This window comes from Metarhizium robertsii, assembly GCF_000187425.2.
Source record: "Metarhizium robertsii ARSEF 23 chromosome Unknown MAA_Scf_2, whole genome shotgun sequence".
Taxonomy (NCBI): Eukaryota; Fungi; Ascomycota; class Sordariomycetes; order Hypocreales; family Clavicipitaceae; genus Metarhizium; species Metarhizium robertsii.
The window spans coordinates 5,866,996-5,884,052 of NW_011942160.1; the positions used below are offsets into that span (position 1 = coordinate 5,866,996).

A 17,057-nucleotide genomic window follows, 5' to 3' on the forward strand; every position below is an offset into this window, starting at 1 on the left:
GCAGCACTTGAGTCCGGTCCGGCGCAATTCGCAGCGCTGGCCAGGTTGCTCCTGCTGCTGGCAAATGGGTCTGCCAGACAACTATTACTAGCACTGAGGTAACTAACATCTGCCGTCGGTAGCCCCAGTGCCGCCATGAGCCCGCCAGCTTCGCCAACATTACAAGGTGGGTGCATTCAATGTTTCTCTTCCATGTTTCGCACCGTGCCCAACCCAGCAACCTCTTTTGCCCTTGTCAGCCCTACTTTTTGTATCGTCACGTCCTCCCCAGCATCTGGCTGCCTTTGTCCTTGTCGCTTTCTCGCACAAGACAGACTCCCATCAAGTCGCCGACTGAACCTCTCGCTGGCCGTGAGCTCCTTTCTGTCGCGCCGCCTACGTCTTCTCTCCGCGCGAGCTGTTCCGCGACACTGACCCCTCACCGCCACCACACCTGACCTGATTGACGCCGTCTCGACCTCGAGGACTTTGGGGTGTCTTGTCCGGGCTTGATACTCCACGCCTCCTTCTACCGAGATTACTTGTCTACGATTGCATTTTCATTTCTTGCAGTTCCTTGCAGTATTCTTTCGCTATGGAGCAGGACAGCAAGCCTCTCCACGCCGACGTGCGTCGCAACCAGCAAGTCGACAATGCCATTCGCGCCATTCGAGAGAAGAAGCCCGTCCCCGAGATTGACTTCACCATCCACACCATGGAAGATGGCACGCAAGTGAGCACGTTGGAGAGAGTGTGCAAAGGTTCGTTGGCCTCTTTACCCGCCACACGTTGGACGCGCCTTCTTTCTGCCACGTGAGGCAAATGCCGAGGTCAAAATGCCAGCAGCATACCAAGACTAATCACTGTTTGCCATGATGCAGATGTTCAAGCGCCCGCCATGACCAAGCCTACCGAAGAACAGTTTTTCCAAGATGACACTCACTCCAAACCCGACATCGCCTTTCTCAAGCAGCACTTCTACCGCGAGGGTCGCCTGACCGAGGAACAAGCACTCTGGATTCTTCGCAAGGGCACCGAAATCTTGCAGAACGAGCCCAACCTCCTCGAGATGGACGCCCCTATCACTGTCTGTGGCGATGTTCACGGCCAGTACTACGATTTGATGAAGCTATTCGAAGTCGGTGGCGACCCAGCCGAGACCCGCTACCTGTTCCTGGGCGATTACGTTGACCGAGGATACTTCAGTATCGAATGCGTTCTGTATCTATGGTCGCTGAAGATTCACTACCCTAATACTCTATGGTTGCTGCGAGGAAACCACGAGTGCCGCCACTTGACCGACTACTTCACTTTCAAGCTCGAGTGCAAGCACAAGTACTCGGAGGCTGTCTACGATGCCTGCATGGAGTCTTTCTGCAGCTTGCCATTGGCAGCTGTGATGAACAAACAGTTTTTGTGTATCCATGGTGGCCTCAGCCCTGAATTGCATACACTTGACGACTTGAGAAATGTGCGTATATTGCATATGGGTGAAGAGAAGCCCACGTCTCCCTGCCAAAAAAGCTAACCTCCGACAGATTGACCGGTTCCGAGAGCCTCCCACACAAGGTCTCATGTGCGATATTCTCTGGGCAGACCCCCTGGAAGACTTTGGCCAGGAAAAGACGACCGACTTCTTCTTGCACAACCACGTGCGCGGCTGCTCATACTTCTTTTCATACCACGCCGCTTGCGCATTCCTCGAGAAAAACAACCTCCTATCCATTATCCGGGCACACGAGGCTCAAGATGCTGGGTACCGCATGTATCGAAAGACGCGTACTACCGGTTTCCCCAGCGTCATGACCATCTTTTCTGCTCCCAACTATCTTGACGTGTATAACAACAAGGCCGCGGTGCTCAAATACGAAAATAACGTCATGAACATCCGGCAGTTCAACTGCACGCCTCATCCATACTGGTTGCCCAACTTTATGGACGTCTTCACGTGGTCTCTGCCATTCGTAGGTGAGAAGATTACGGATATGTTGATTGCCATTCTCAGCACCTGCTCTGAAGAGGAGCTCAAGGAGGAGACGCCATCTTCGACCAGCCCACACTCGCCAACGACTTCTCAAGTAGGCGATGACCCCAATTCGATCGAGTTTAAGCGGAGAGCGATCAAGAACAAGATTCTGGCTATTGGTCGCATGTCACGCGTCTTCCAGGTGCTTCGAGAGGAGTCCGAGAAGGTTACCGAGCTCAAAACTGTCTCCGGAGGCAGGCTGCCCGCAGGCACGCTCATGCTTGGCGCTGAAGGTATTAAGAATGCGATAAGCTCGTTTGAGGATGCGCGAAAGGTTGATTTGCAAAACGAACGCCTGCCTCCCAGCCACGAAGAGGTCGTGAAGCACCAGGAGGAGGAGCGGGCTACTGCTCTGCAAAAGGCGGCCCAGGAGGCTGATAATGATAAGAAGCTGCACCAGCTTTCTCGGAGACTTAGCACGTAAGTGTCTTTGTGCCGTTTTTTTCGGGTTTGGTGACCAATTTACTTACTGTTGTGTAGTGACCGTAAGAACCGATCAACATAGAAAGATTGTCATGTTGAACAAGGAACGACGTCGGCAAGACCGAGTAAATGATTGAACGGACCGCAAGCGGCCCGTGGAATCCATCACGCCGCTTGCGAATTTTGCGGGTGACTTTTCTTCTGGATAGGGCTTGTGACTACGAGGGCCGGTAAAGCCATGCAAAAAAGGTTAGCATATAGCATTATGGTGTAGATGATGAACACACGGGATGGACGTTGGACACGAGTCTAGACTGGTGTTGGTAGCACTAATGAGTATTCAATACATGAATGATTGTATCCATGTGTTTTGTGGTCCTCGGACTGATGGGCGACGAAGGCGTGATTTTCCATGCTTGTAACGTTGTGGTTTCAAGTCACATGCTGGGCATTCGGTCAGAAGAGGGGGGAATTCTTCCCATAATATCTTAGAAATTAGCAAAATGCAGTCCGTAAATCAGCTTTGCCACTCAAAAAAAAAAAAAAAAAAAAAAAGGAGAGAGAAAGAGAGAGAGAGAGGCCACCGTTCTTTAATGCGCACACGCCAAAAATATGTCACCGGGGCTTCGTGTCAGTCAACAACTGACACAGCAGAATCCCGTACATCAAGCTGAAGCCCAAAAGCGAAACAGGCACGTCCCTCGTGCCACATTCCTCCAACGCCGTCCTATGCTACTACAAAATCCATAATGACGCCCATGGCCGCGGGGTTCTTGTACGTCGCCCCGGGGGCGTTGCCGGTCTGGTCGGCGGCGCTGAAGAGGTCGGCGCCGTAGGCCGGGGCCGCATCCGACGTCAAGCGTGGGCCCGAGGAGGAGCGGCGTGGGAAGGGTGTCCCATGCCTTTAATGGGCTTGCCCCTGAGCGTCGCGTGCAGGTACAGCGGGGCGGGGGGCTTGGAGGGCGACGAGGAGATAGATGGCTGTGATGTGGTTTGTAAGCGGGCACTACTGGTTGACAGTGTTGTAGATGGATATTTTTGGTGATGGATGGCTGTTGTCGAGGAGGCTGATAGCTTTTGGTTTAAGAGGGTGAACCGCGGGGGCATTGACGGCATGTTGTATATTTCTCGAGGAACTCTGTCTAGGGGTCTATGTGTGTCTGTTTTTTTTTTTCGTGTCGTCTTTCCGTATTTGATGCCCTGTTTGCTTGAGTAATGAGCACAAGGTGGGGGCTATGCCCATGCTTATTTTTATTTTATTTTATTACGCAGAGCGGAGTGGTGAAGTTGTCTCATTTGTCTCATTGCTGGCGCTGGTGCCTAACAAAGATCAATTCAGTAGTGTTTGGCCAGAGGAAACGCTGGCAGCAAGACGAACCACCATGCAGCTGAGCCTATGCAGACACCAAGAAGACGGAGACCGTTACGACTTTCCACGGCGAGCAGTCTCCGCATCGCCAGCCAAGACAAACAATGGAGTGAGGCGCATTGCCAAGACGCGCCGCGGGACGTGCCGGGAAGACAGCATTGAACCACTCGACACTATCATCTGCTCCTTGGCATCGTAACGCTGGACTGCAACGCAGAAAGCAGGCGCCGTGCGGACGTCTGGCGTCGTTATTGTGATGGGCGCTCGGCGCTGGACTCGCAGCTACTCGGCGAAGAAGGGAGGATAACCTGCCAAAATGCTCCGGCATATACCGGAAAACGAATATTGGATTTCATTCACGACATATTATGCTGCCGACTGTTTGGCCAATGCGTGGCTTATATTAAGCGAATCGTTTAAACTTCTTCCTCCGTGAGGCCACTGCCGGCACAACTACCCTAACTGGACGGGTGTTCCATAACCAATCTTTTTGGAACATCCGTTTTTCCATCATTCAAGTCTAATGGTATATATAACAAGTAAAGTACATAAGAAAATTTGGGACGAAACCCCACACCGAAAGGAATGAGAAAAGCCCATTATCCCAAGAATCCGCCAAAACACGCAGCTCTATTGCGACCAGGCACTTTCTAGTGACCGGCGTACAGCATGACAATGGCGGCAATAACAAGGATAAACGCACCGGCGCCTATGCTGGAAGCACCAGAAGTGACGGGAGCTTTGAGTGGTCTGCCAGGGCGAGGGATGACGCCAGTCTCGCTGGGAATCACAACCTCACATTGTTGGCAAGGGAGGGCAGATCTCGCCACGGAGGCGGCTAGAAGCCTCCGTGCTGACAGCGGGAGGGGGACAGTCGCCACCATTAGGGCATCCCGCGGTGCTCTTGGGATGGGGCGGCAGTCGTGATCCCCTGTGCAGCCGGGAATGCATACGGTATGTAGGTTTGGGGTTCTCACCGGGGCGCGAGGTGGTAAGCGAGGTGACGATCTCGGTGGTGATGGTGTAGACCTTGGTAGTGGTCAAGGTCGAGGTGTAGGTTGGCGAGGCAGTCGTGGTCATCTTGGTAGAAGAACTCGTCTTGTTTGATGTACGTTTGGTAAAGGTGTGAAAAGTAGTGTTGCTGGTAACAGGAGGCCTTCCACACTCGCCAACAAGAGGACCGGCAGGGCCAGGACCAATCGCGACCAGTCGAGTGCCGCAGTCAGCGGCCTGAGCAAGGGCGAGTTGCCTGTTGGTCTGGTCGAAGACGACGTAGGCGGATCGGAGGAAACTGTCGCCCAGGACATAGGCTTTGTCAGTAGCTTCGGTGAAGCCCAGGGCACAAGCGTTGTCGTCAAAAGGGTAGATGAAGTCCTTGTACGCGGCCCGGATAACAGTGCTGCCAAACTGAAAGTCGACAGAGGCGTTCTGCCTTCGCAAAGAGCAGTTGACAATGTAATTGGCATACTTATCACGCTTGGCGCCAGGGAATCCCTGGAGAAGCTTCCGTACAATAGAAGGGGGGAAGTACGACAAGGTAGCGCCGGTATCCAAGAAGACGGGAAAACGCTGGTCGACAAGAGTAACCGTCTCGCCACCGGCTGTCTGCGAAATGCTATCGAGGTTGATCCAGTAGCGAGGAGCGTGGTCAGGAGCAGTTGCCCTGTCGAGAATGGGAGTCGCGTGCAGGGTACCACGGAACTTCTTTAGGTCGACACCGCCAAAGACGACGCTACCGCGGGCAGAAGCGATGCCCTGAAGATCAACACCAAAGGCAGTGCTCTTGGTGAAGCCTTGTTTGTGGAGGGAGTTGACAACAAAGTCCGAGTTTTCCATGCCTCTTCTGGAAGGGCCAACACCCAGGATGCCGGCTGACACGAAGCCGCTGTCAATGGCAACACCAAAGGCCTGATTGGGCAACTTGGCAGGTCCGACCTGCACAAAGTCTCTGACGTACTTAACATAGGCGTAGCCCATTCCATACGTGAGGTTGTGCGTCTCCCCGAGGTTTTTCAAGGTGGATGAGTATCGGAGGCGTCCGAGCTTGGTACAGTCGGCTGGCCTAGCGGCATGGGAGCAGATGGGGTTGACCCAAAGCTGACTGGAACCGGTATCGAACTGCACATCAACAGTGCTTTTGGGGGTGCCAATGTCGAGCTTAATGGTGTAGATTAGGCCATGCCGCTGGGAATGGAGACTTTGACGGTCCTGTCGCTTGGAAAGACCAGACGAGCCCTGAACACCCTTGATGGGGTATCTGAGAACACCTGGAAGTTCGACCGCCCGGTTGTCGTCAATAACGGTGTGGTTGACAGAAGAGTTGATGGCCCAAGCCGCAAAGGGCAAGGCACTGAGGGCGACAAGAGTGGAATGCATAGTGAAGGGTTCGGTATCTCTCCTTTGCTAGCTGGCATGTAAGAATGACTGAAGAAGTATGAAAGACATATAAATATAGTAGGAAGTGAGGGAATAAATGCCTTTTATTAAACGTGCTACCAACTGAAAGAGAGCGATGATTAAAATGGAATCAGAAGGATCATCATCCTGGGACTCTATAGGATCAACACACTACGTATATGTAGGTTTGAGTTTGCTTCCACGCAGTGGGTGGCTGAGGCTATCGCGAGATAACTTTGGACGGCGCGCCGAAATAAATCACTAATCTTGCTAGCGTGTCTGACGCATCGCGATGCATGCATGTATGGTATATTTGGTGGTCTTTTATGGTTCTTTAGCTTAATACGGCCAAATATAAAGTTTTTTTTTTTGGATGTAATGCTTGCATGATGCTTGTATTAAGGTTGTATTAATATTTGTACTAAAAAAACTTGATATGATTAGCAAAAGCCTCGCAACTTTATGCTGAACGGAACTAATATTAGTGCCATCTTACTCGATGCGTCGTCAGGAATGCCTGTCGCTATGTTCACAAGGGATGAATTTGGGGTCTGTCAAATGCTTGCTTGTGTAAGGGGTGCTGTAAGCATGTTGTTCAGCTTGAACTATGTGATGCCATGGATGGCATAGGCTGCATATTCTTCGGCCTTGCTCGTGATAGTCGCCTATGCGTGGAAAGGAGCGTGCTGCGCCCAAGGCATGGTGATATTTTGTGCCCCAAATGCAATTCATTCGCTGTAGCACTCCAATTCCGGCCTGTGAACGAAAGGAGCTGAACGGAAGGAGCTATCTCTTTGGTTTGTCGGATGGACGTGATTGCAAATTCGATGCTGTTGAGGCTATTCGCACCATCTTTCTGGCACGTCGACGTGCCTGCGCCTTTCCCGCGCTCCAAGACAAACGGGCAACCCCGACCCAAGCTGGCAAACAGACGTCACGCGGCTGATTAATGATGTGCATGTGGAGATTTGCCAATGCGAAAGCCACGAGCGAGGCGTTGACAACTTGACAATGGTGAGAAATTTAGCCTCAACTCTGCCGATGCCAAAGTCAAACGAATGGGGCCGCCGCTGTCAGCCCTGTGCATCCGTCCACCGACGACGAGGCTCTGCTGAGACATTTCCGTCAACGGACCAGCGGCCAACGAGCGTCAGAATGCAGGGGCTGCTTTTATGACGTCGGGGGCCGAGGCCAATCACCTGTGGTGTTCCGGAGATGCAATTTTAAAAACGGGCAAGGGGTGAGGGAGGTTGTTGTCCGACACACGCTCAACCGACATGACATTCCGACGCAGACCACACAGGTCCATCCAGACTGATCTGGTCAAATGCATGGGCCGCGGATGCAGTCTGGTGTGAAGAAGGCAGGAGAATGTCGTAGTACGGGGTTGAGTGGGTGGGAAATGGTTGATTCAGAACGTCAGTCCGATCTCTGCAATTCCGTCCCTCCACGCAGGTCGATGCTAGCTCTTTCCGTGGTCATGGGCTGAGGCACATGACCTGACGATGAGTCTTGAGTCTCGCACTTGCAGTGCCAAATTAGACGCGACTTGGACTATGTTCCCCGACTTTACGGCAAGAGAGAAGATGCGCTAGATACAACTGGGCTCCATTTTGAGCCCGACCAAAATACCTCATTATGACTCCAGTTTCTTAATCAAACTGGGCCAGGCCAAGTGAGGCCCGTGATGTTGTGTCCTTTTGTTTTTCTGTTTCCCCCTACGAGCTCTTATCTGCGATTGCGAAAACACGTCGTATCGAATACATAATACGAGCACAATTGCTCAAGAGACAGAGCGGGAATGGAGCCACCGGGCGTACTATTGTATTATAGCCTTGTTCAACAGGAATGGAGTGTTTGCTATTCCTGGAGAAATCCTTCGTGCCAACTCTATTCTCCATCCGTGTTGCCGGCGCGCGGGGAAGAGATCAGCAGACACCTTGATTCACTGTTGAAGGGATTGCCAAGAAGGCGATTGCGGGAACAAAAGAGGTATGGCAATGGTCACGTACATAATCTATGTCTCCTCCCTATCCTCCGACTTCCGGGTCGTTGTGGGTTGCATTCATTGCTCACCGTCGCCACCAAGGCTAAGCCTTATTATACTGATGTGCTGATATAGGACAGGCGCCGAATCAACCAATCTGCCTGGGCGAGGAATTGCGGTTCTCGGCGGATCCCCTAAGCTGCGATGTGTCCAGTCTCCCGATTGCACGGGCCTGTTATACAATGACAATATAGTATCGCACCCCGGCCTCCCATCTCCAAACTGGACGATACCCGCAAATGCAACTTACCCGAGCAAACCCCCACAAAATGGTTGTATTGGCAGTGGAGAGAGCGCGGTGGGCAAAAGGGCGAGCAGCAAAGCAGTCGTATATCCAAAACCCGCCGTGGGCTTTTCTGTAGGCTGTCATGTTGGTGTACGCCGTATAACTGGCATGGATATTGTATCTGGCGGAGACAGTATCGTCCCATCATTCAGTCCGCTGAATCACCGGAAGCGAAATGACCAATAATTGAGTGGTGAGTCTCGGGCGAAAGGGCTCAGGGCGCAAATTGTCCACACCACGGCCAGACTCTACCGCATGGTAGGACGACTGGTGGTAGCCGCGGTCTGTTGTGATCGTGGGGGAAACGGAACCACGAGCGGTTTGCTCAGCGAGCCCTCGTATGTGCATACGTCGAGCCTGCATCTTGCATGTTGCGTCTCGTACCTTGCAGTACTGTCCCGCGTGAGCTGCTGCAGCTCTTGGTGGTATCCGCGGGGGCGGCGCGAGGTGAGTGTGTAATCTGCAGCGTCGGACTTAGGCCGCACTGGGCACGGACAAAAGCGTCACATAACCCAAGAAAAAGGGCCCTGAAAGTGTTACGTACTAGGCCGCAGGATAAAGTTGGCACGAGACTCGTCTGCCGAACTCGGTTATCGCGCCGGGGACGTCAGACGAGCAAAGTGGCGCAGGGCCGCCTCCCGTCTTGAACGGGTTGCGCATCTACATCATCGTCCTCGATGCCATGGTGTTTCTCCAAGAGCCCAAGCACTGCCGACGGTTCATCTGATAACGTGACTGACTCGTTTTCGTCCCGTCACCGTTCGCACCAGCCCAGATTAAGTAGTATCCATGTCGACGGGCTGTAGATTTTGTGGACTTATTGGCCACTACCCCGGTCCGGCTCCGGCTCCCGACCCTGTCTTGGGTTCTCGATAGGGGATGTGTGTCTGGACATGAGCGACAGCCGATGGAGACAACCTCAAGCCGGTCCAAAGGATACCGAGCAATTTGAGCTTTCGAGTTGTGATGTGACACTTGGAACCACGACGCTGTCCTTGCCCCCCTCTCCAACAAGAATGATGTGATGCATGGATACTCATTCCGACATGTTGAAAGCAGGGGACTATTGCCAGCGAGCCAATAGTGGAGGAGGGCCTATTTGCCGTTTGGAGATGACCTCCGGCCCGATAGTTGTCGACCCCATGTGATGTATTGCTGGGGTGCACGATATAGACCGGGAGTACAACCCAACATGACTACGGTGAATCCTCTTTACAACGTAGTACAACCCACTTCGGTTACAGGCGAGACGTTCATGGTCCAATACAGGAAATAATTGTGAGATGGATCTCGCCGTGACTATCGTCAACGCTGTCGGTCCTGTAGAAACGCGGGCGTCTTGTAATGAGATAAATGTCTCGCGTTCCCTCCGTTGATGGTTTGCTTGAAATCATCAGTCACGCTCCTTGACTCGGTTCACTTTCCATTCACATTTTCCCTTTGCCTCGTTCTTCATTAACAACCTCCCCCCTTTTCCTTTTCCTTTTCCTTCTCCTTTCCCCTTTCTCTTTGCAAGATGCTCCCGGTAGCATTTGCAGCCGCTCTCTTCCTGGGAGCAGCACACCCAGCTGTGGCAGATGGGCCGCATTTCCCTTTGAGAAACTCAACTACCAATGCCACTGAAACCCAAGCGGCACCGGTCGTAGTATGGACGACGGTGACGCAAATCGTGACCCAAACCGCTGATGCTGGATGCCCGGCCAACTATGCCCTGAACCGCAAGCCAACGGCGACCGAATCGCCAACGGCCACCTTTGTCAACAGCGCTCCCGCAGCGACACTGTCTCCCAATGTGCACTGGTCGTACGACACAAAGGCCATTGAGAATGTGATTCCGGTCGAGCCAAAGAAGGGTTGTGAGCTTTACTATGGTGTTTCCGGTAAGACGAGCCATCTTGCACACGCCAAGGGGACCGGACTGACTCGACTTACACTTCACAGAACCGTCCAAGTCGGGCTACTATGCCTTTGTCACCTACTTCTTCAAGTCTCCCGCCGTCAATATTGACCATACCGACCACCTGGCGGCTGAGTACCACGAGAAGAACGGCATGACGGTGTCCTTCAACAACAAAGAGGCCTTCAAGCACGCGCTGGACACTTGGACCATGGCCAATGGTCTGCTCTTGATTGCGTATATCCCAGGCTGCGGCGACTACGCCAAGGGAGAACGGTGCTACTTCAACGTGACTGCCATCGAGTACAAGCACGACCAGTTGGTCATTGTGGCAAAAGGAGACTCGATGCACCCCGACCAGGTCACCAACCTTGGCGAGACGGAATGGGGTTGGTGGAATGCCAACAAGGACAAGGCCCATGGCTCTGCCTCGGCCTCGGGCAATGCCTTTGCATGGGGCACATCGACCGCATCTGCCTCCCCTTCGTCTCCGACCGGCGCCTCGTCTGGCGCCAGCAAGCCCCTGGGACAGCTCGAGTGCACCGCCCCGGCCGACGACACCCACGGGCTGCCCACGGCGTGCCTGGGAAGCAACTTCGACCAGCTCCTGGACAAGCAGCTGGGGTACACGGCGCTGAGCCCCGAGGCCAAGCAGTTCCTGGACAGCCTCTCGTCCGGCTCCAACGTCACGGGCCCGGCAAACTCGACCCTGTCTGCGCGTGCCCAGCGCATGCGCCGCCGGTCCCTTGCGCAACGGGGCTTCTGGTCCGGCGTGTGGAACTTCTTCAAGACGGCCTTCACGACCGTCTACAATGCCGTGGCGAGTGTCATCAGCATCGGAGGGGCCATCGACCGTGACTTTTCCTTCAAAGCGCCCGACCCGGAGTCCTCCAACACGTGGGCAAAGACGCTGCTCGGGGACCTGACGCAGACGCAGTCGCCATGGGGCGAGGCCATCCTCCTCAAGTCGCTGGGGTCGCCCAACGCGGTCGGCGACGACGGCGTCCTCAAGTACATGAACGTATACTGCGTCGGGTGCGGCGCCTCGGGCCACGCTCGAGTGGCCGGCCGAGCGCGATGGTCGCCGCTCGCCGGGCTCCAGGAGGGCCGGCTCGAGCTGCAGGCCAATATGCAGTTTGTCCTCAAGCTCGGCATCGACGCCGAGTTTTCGCTCCGCCAAAACCTCGAGTACGACCTCTTCAACTACGGGCTCCCCGCGCTGTCCTTTGGCGTCGTTACCATCGGGCCCTACGTCTCGGTGGGCGCGCGCGTCGGCCTCGAGGCGGCGGCGCGAGGCAAGGTCCTGGTGGGCGCCGAGATGGGCATGCAGGACTCGCTGGTGGTCATAGACCTCGTCAACCCGGGCGACAACAAGAACAGCGGCTGGGACCCGTACTTCAAGCCCGTCTTCGAGGCGTCCGGCGAGGTGGCACTCTCTGCCGAGCTCGGCCTGCCCGTCGGGCTCAAGTGCGGGCTGAAGATCTCGTCCTGGGAGAAGGCGGTCGGCGTTGTCGACGAGCCCTCCATCAAGGGCACCGCCAAGGTGTCTGGATCTGTCAACCTGACCGACGCCGGGAGCATCGTGGGTGCCTTTGGGGACAGTGACGGCTGCAACGGGATCCTGACGCAAATCAGCTGGCGCAACCGGCTTTGGGCAGGACTGGTTGAGCCCGGCGACGCCCCCTTGCTGGATACCCAGGACAGAGCCCTGTTCCGGAAATGCATTGGGTGAGTCTGGTTTCCTTGCCTAGTATCTTCTTTTTCTTCTTCTCGCAGCAACACTGACTAACGAGTGACTCTTTGCAGCAAGGACAACAAGCCAGCACGACGAGAGCTCCTCGACGGACCGCGTCCCATGCGCATCACGGCCACGGACAAGACAGCGCGGTCCAGCACCGGATCCAAGTCCCTGACGTATAATGTACAAGGCGTGCCTACCGAGCTGTACAACCAGACGCTCAACCACAGGCTCCTGCCGCTCGTGAACCCGACTCGCTCAACCAGGATCGTGTCGTGCGCCAACGGCAACCTCTACGCGGTGCAAAACGACGACCAGGACAACGAGTACTGCTTCGGGCTCTGGGACACGACGGGTCAGTCAGACGTCGTCTACGACGGCGTCCACAGGTCCCTCCACTACTACAGCGAGACAATGTCCAGGCTGGGCGTCTCGCGCCTCCGGGCCAGCGACGCGGCCCAAGTGCCACGAACCGCCGTCACCGTGGCACTGGTGCCCTTCCGAAACCCCGACGGGGACGACTTTTACGTCGTCGTCGACCACGCGGAGCAGGTCCTGTTCCCCATCGTCTGCGACTTTGCCGGCGAGACGGCCTCCAAGCTCTTTGTCGTCAGCGACCCGGTCGCCGGGCCCGAGACGCTGCGGCGAAAGGACGTCCTGTACTCGGTGACGGGGGGCGACGTCTCCAAGTGCCATCCGCTGGCACTGAAGCCATGAATTGACTTTTTTTCCCCTAATGTCTTTTGACGTATGTATTCTTGTAGATAATTAGCAAACTCTTACGTAACGACCGTACGTCTTCTTTTCAATATAGTAATGGTACACACGTATCAGCCGCCACCAGCAATGTCCAACGTGAATGAGTGAGCTTGTTGCACACGGGCTCGAGGGGGAACAAAAGACGCGGATTCCAAATCGATGTCCTGGGCGCGCGGGGTCGCACAGCTCCGGCAGAAGCCCTCACCCGGACATTGATGCCATCTGGACATTGACGCCTGGCGCGAGCGATCCCAGGGCCGTGGCACCCGGCGCGTCGCACAGCAGGCGCAGCATAGAAACCGGGCGCCGCGTGCTGCCCCAGATGCAGCCATGTCACAGGCTGATGGGTGATGGGCGATGCGGCCCATTGTGGCATCATTGATGGGAGCGTCTGCGGTTCGTCGTGCTCCGGTGGAGTTTTGCGGAGAACAAGAGCGAGGTTCGCATGATGCGTGCGGGATCCTGCCGGTGTTTGCTTGGCAAGGAAAGCCCGGTTGCTTCAATTTGTAAAGACCGGCGCCAGGCATTGTTGCTCAAGTGTTTTCGCCTTGTGCCTTGTGCCTTGCCAAGCCCGGCCAGCTGGCTATGTACATCAATGTAGTCGCACCAAACTCGATTTAGCCTCATAATGTACGACTCCAAGTCTTGGCGGTGCCGAGGCTCGATCGGAGATTGAGTCTCACAGAAAAAGAAATACCGAGCACTACGGAGTAATTTTGGTGCCCGGTGTAAAGAGCCTTGACTGCTCAGATTCGCTGATGCCCGAATTGGGGTCTGAAGCTGATGAGCCAACATTGAAGAGTGCACACCAGCCTCTACACTGTTTTTTGTGGAAGCCCAACATTTTACAAGGCCGGAGTAGTAAGTACAAATGTCGACGGGTCTTCTCCACATCTACCCCAGGTACTTACAACCCACTGTAAGTACCTACCTAGGTACCTAGATTACGTCTGGTGGGAATTTGAGCATGGACGACAAGCTGGTCCGGGACCGTAAGGCACCGACTGCTCTTTTTCTCTCTCTCGATTTTTATCCTGCAGCACTGAAGTCTAATCAATCGAGTGCTTCTAGTCTCGGGCTTATAACCCAGAAAAGAAGAAAGAAAATATCATCCTGTGACTTGGAACGCTGCTGTTCGCCATCCGCCACCTCCAACGACATGTCAATGACATTGATGGCTGACAGAAGCTAGAACACTCCATGTCAGTTGACCTTTCAACAAATAACCAGCGCCTGCGTGCTTCTTCAAACACCCCGCTCCTGGCCCCTGGATTCCTCGTCAGCCTCTCAACACGACTTTTGTGCTCTACTACTGCGAAGCATGTGGTCCGGCCTCTCAAAAGCCCACATTGTGGTGGTCATGGCTCCATTGAACGTGTTCCATGTCCCAGGCAGTTCGCCGCTCGGCAAGCACATCGCGGACAATAGCGATCCAAACCACCGGGACCCCGAACAATAAGAAGACAGTTTACGGAGTAGTTTGAGGCATTTATTGGCCCACGGGCACATGGTCAGACGGACTCTCACCCCCCGGGCAGGCGGCTGAGCTGCAGTCAAGGAGAGTTCGAGTTCGGGTGATTCAGTTGCACGACGCGACACTTGACAGATGCTGCACCATCTTCTAAAAGTGCTGCCGTGTCTTACCCCCCCCAAAGGACTCACCTTGCGGGGGGGCACAAAACCGCGGGGGCTGCAGAATCGGGAATATATGACAAGATCCAGGCGTGTGACGTGTATTACCACGAGGCACCGGGCTGGTGGGAACTGTCCTCTGAGACATGGTCTACGTCCAACGCGTGGAGGTGTTTGTACCGATGGGCGTTTGGATCAAGGCGCCCGCATCCTTCTACATCGGGATAATGGAAGGGGTGTTTGGTCCAAGGAGTGGTCAGTCCGGAGGCTAGCAAAAGGGCCATCATTGACCCTGAACCGCTGGTGCCAAGAGGCCAGATGGAAGAGGGAGCTGGGCAAGACCGAGTGGAAGCAGTGGGAAACAAAATGGTCCTGAGGAATCCCTCTATATATGCCTGACGTCCGGGCCGGACAACCCGCAAAAGACGAGGAAGAAGCAAAAATCAAGCATAATCACCGGGTCTGGAGTATCGATACGTTGTCATGAAGGTTGCCGTCATTGGAGGGGGCCCTTCAGGACTCGTGACTCTCAAGTATCTCGTCCAGGCACACGAGTTTCTTGGCTGCGAGGCCGTCGAGGCCCGTCTCTTTGAGTATCAGCCCCGGGTTGGGGGGACGTTTTCGGCCAGAGTGTACGAAGATGCCGAGGTGAGTGGCTTCCACGGGCCGCCGAGAGGACCACGGTATCCTAACCTTGTCCAAACAGCTCGTGTCTTCGAGGCAGCTGACTACCTTTTCTGACTTTCGGCGCCCAGACGGGCCTGACTTCCTCAGTGCCACCGACTATGTCGACTACTTGGAGGGCTATTGCACACATTTCGACCTGTGGCCGCATATACATCTCGACACACGTGTCCTGGCTGTCAATCGTCGCTGCAAGGGCCACACCGTCGTGTATGAGACCAAAAGTGGCCACCGTCTAGAGTGGGATTGTGACGCCGTCGCCGTTTGTTCGGGCTTACACGTCGAGCCTAATGTGCCCGACATCAAGGGGCTCCGGAACGTGCCCCGAGTTATACACTCGTCGGAATTCAAAGCTCGAAAGCAGTTTAGCTCCAGCAGGACCGTCATGGTTGTCGGCTCTGGCGAGACGGGAGCCGATATTGCCTATCTCGCCGTGACCACCCCGAGCGTCGAGAGGGTCATCTTGTGTCACAGGGATGGTTTTCACTTTGCCCCAAAGGTCGGTCTTGTGTGATTTTTGGAAACGAACCAGGGCTAACTCGGGGGGGTGGCAGAGAAACCCTGGACCAGTCATATTGCCGTGTCTTCGCACGCCAAACCCCAATGAACCAGGTATTCCCATTGATATCAGTCGGGCAAACATGTTTGACACTACATACGTCCACAAAATGCTTCGACGAAACGACATGCTGCTTTGGGAGTATTACCACATCTATATCAAGACCCTCCTTTTCATATCCTCGGGTACTACACTAGGCATGGACCAATGGATCGGTGGTGTTGGCCGCGAGAGAGACCACCCATCAAGGAGTACGTCGGTCCGTCCCCTTCCCAGCCTTGAAATTACTAACGTCCACGTTGTAGTCTTCTTCAACAAATCCATGAAGGTGTGCCCTTATATAAGCGAGCCATACAGACCCAAAGTCCCCGGACCTACGCTGTGGCTGTACTCCCTGCGTTCGTTCTTTGTGCAAACACCAATCCCCGACACCAACGGCAGATGCGTGGATCTCGCGCCGTTCCCCCTGCGCTTCGACAGCAATGGAACCGTCGAGTTCACCAACAACGGACGGCCCGAGTATGACCGTATGAGAGGACAGCGAATCCGACCAGACATGGTAGTCATGTGTACGGGATACAAGCAGAGCTTCCCATTTCTCAACAAGTCCAACAACGCCAACGACATCCCATATCCGACCCCTGACCGTGCTGATGTCCGTCAGGTCTGGAAGCGAGACGACCCAACCGTCGGATTCATAGGTTTCGTACGCCCTTCGCTCGGTGCCATTCCGCCACTCGCAGAGATGCAAACTCAGCTCTGGGTCACAAATCTCTTGTCCCCTCGATGCATTCCGCGGACCCTGCTACCCGAGGACGAGCATCACTACAAACTTCGATCCCTTCCCGGGGCCAGGATCAAATACGGCGTCGACCACGAAAGCTATGCGTACCAGCTGGCGCTCGATCTGGACTCGGCACCCGGAATACTCGACATCATCAGGTTATTCTCGTGGCGGCGGGCCATGGCGTCGTGGAAACTGCTGATTATTTGGATTTTGGGCGCCCATCTTAATACCAAGTTCCGCCTCAAAGGACCGTGGAAGTGGCATGGTGCTTTTGAATTGCTCACTTCCGACGAATTCTGGCAGACAATCACACGCCGGCCGATTATCTTTGGTACGTCCCGAATATGCTTCTCATGACAAGGTCAAGCGCTCAACGGAATCTAGGCCATCTTGCTGTATCACTCATACCAATGTCGATTTTTGGGCCGATAAACCTTTTCGTGTGGCTGTATGCCACGCTGAAAACTTGTATCA

At 54.6% G+C, this 17,057-nt stretch overlaps 4 protein-coding genes across 4 annotated transcripts; 3 read left to right on the forward strand and 1 right to left on the reverse strand.

Moving 5' to 3' along the window:
* Positions 1 to 574: 574 nt before the first annotated feature.
* On the forward strand, positions 575 to 2,510 carry MAA_08418 (calcineurin A CNA1; the record flags this gene model as incomplete). Its single annotated transcript, XM_007826416.1, has 4 exons — positions 575 to 740; positions 861 to 1,450; positions 1,518 to 2,425; positions 2,486 to 2,510. The coding sequence occupies 4 exons, from the start codon at positions 575 to 577 to the stop codon at positions 2,508 to 2,510; spliced, it is 1,689 nt and encodes a 562-aa protein (XP_007824607.1).
* A 2,082-nt stretch (positions 2,511 to 4,592) lies between these two features.
* Positions 4,593 to 6,173, reverse strand: MAA_08419 (Peptidase A1; the record flags this gene model as incomplete). Its single annotated transcript, XM_007826417.1, has 1 exon — positions 4,593 to 6,173. The coding sequence occupies one exon, from the start codon at positions 6,171 to 6,173 to the stop codon at positions 4,593 to 4,595; it is 1,581 nt and encodes a 526-aa protein (XP_007824608.1).
* A 3,870-nt stretch (positions 6,174 to 10,043) lies between these two features.
* MAA_08420 (uncharacterized protein) lies at positions 10,044 to 12,879 on the forward strand (the record flags this gene model as incomplete). The annotated part of the gene is made up of 3 exons (XM_007826418.1): positions 10,044 to 10,407; positions 10,469 to 12,152; positions 12,231 to 12,879. 3 exons carry the CDS (start codon positions 10,044 to 10,046, stop codon positions 12,877 to 12,879), a joined length of 2,697 nt encoding a protein of 898 aa, XP_007824609.1.
* Positions 12,880 to 15,036: 2,157 nt separating this feature from the next.
* Positions 15,037 to 16,940, forward strand: MAA_08421 (FAD/NAD(P)-binding domain-containing protein; the record flags this gene model as incomplete). The annotated part of the gene is made up of 4 exons (XM_007826419.2): positions 15,037 to 15,201; positions 15,260 to 15,736; positions 15,792 to 16,047; positions 16,102 to 16,940. The coding sequence occupies 4 exons, from the start codon at positions 15,037 to 15,039 to the stop codon at positions 16,938 to 16,940; spliced, it is 1,737 nt and encodes a 578-aa protein (XP_007824610.2).
* Between the last annotated feature and the right edge of the window lie 117 nt (positions 16,941 to 17,057).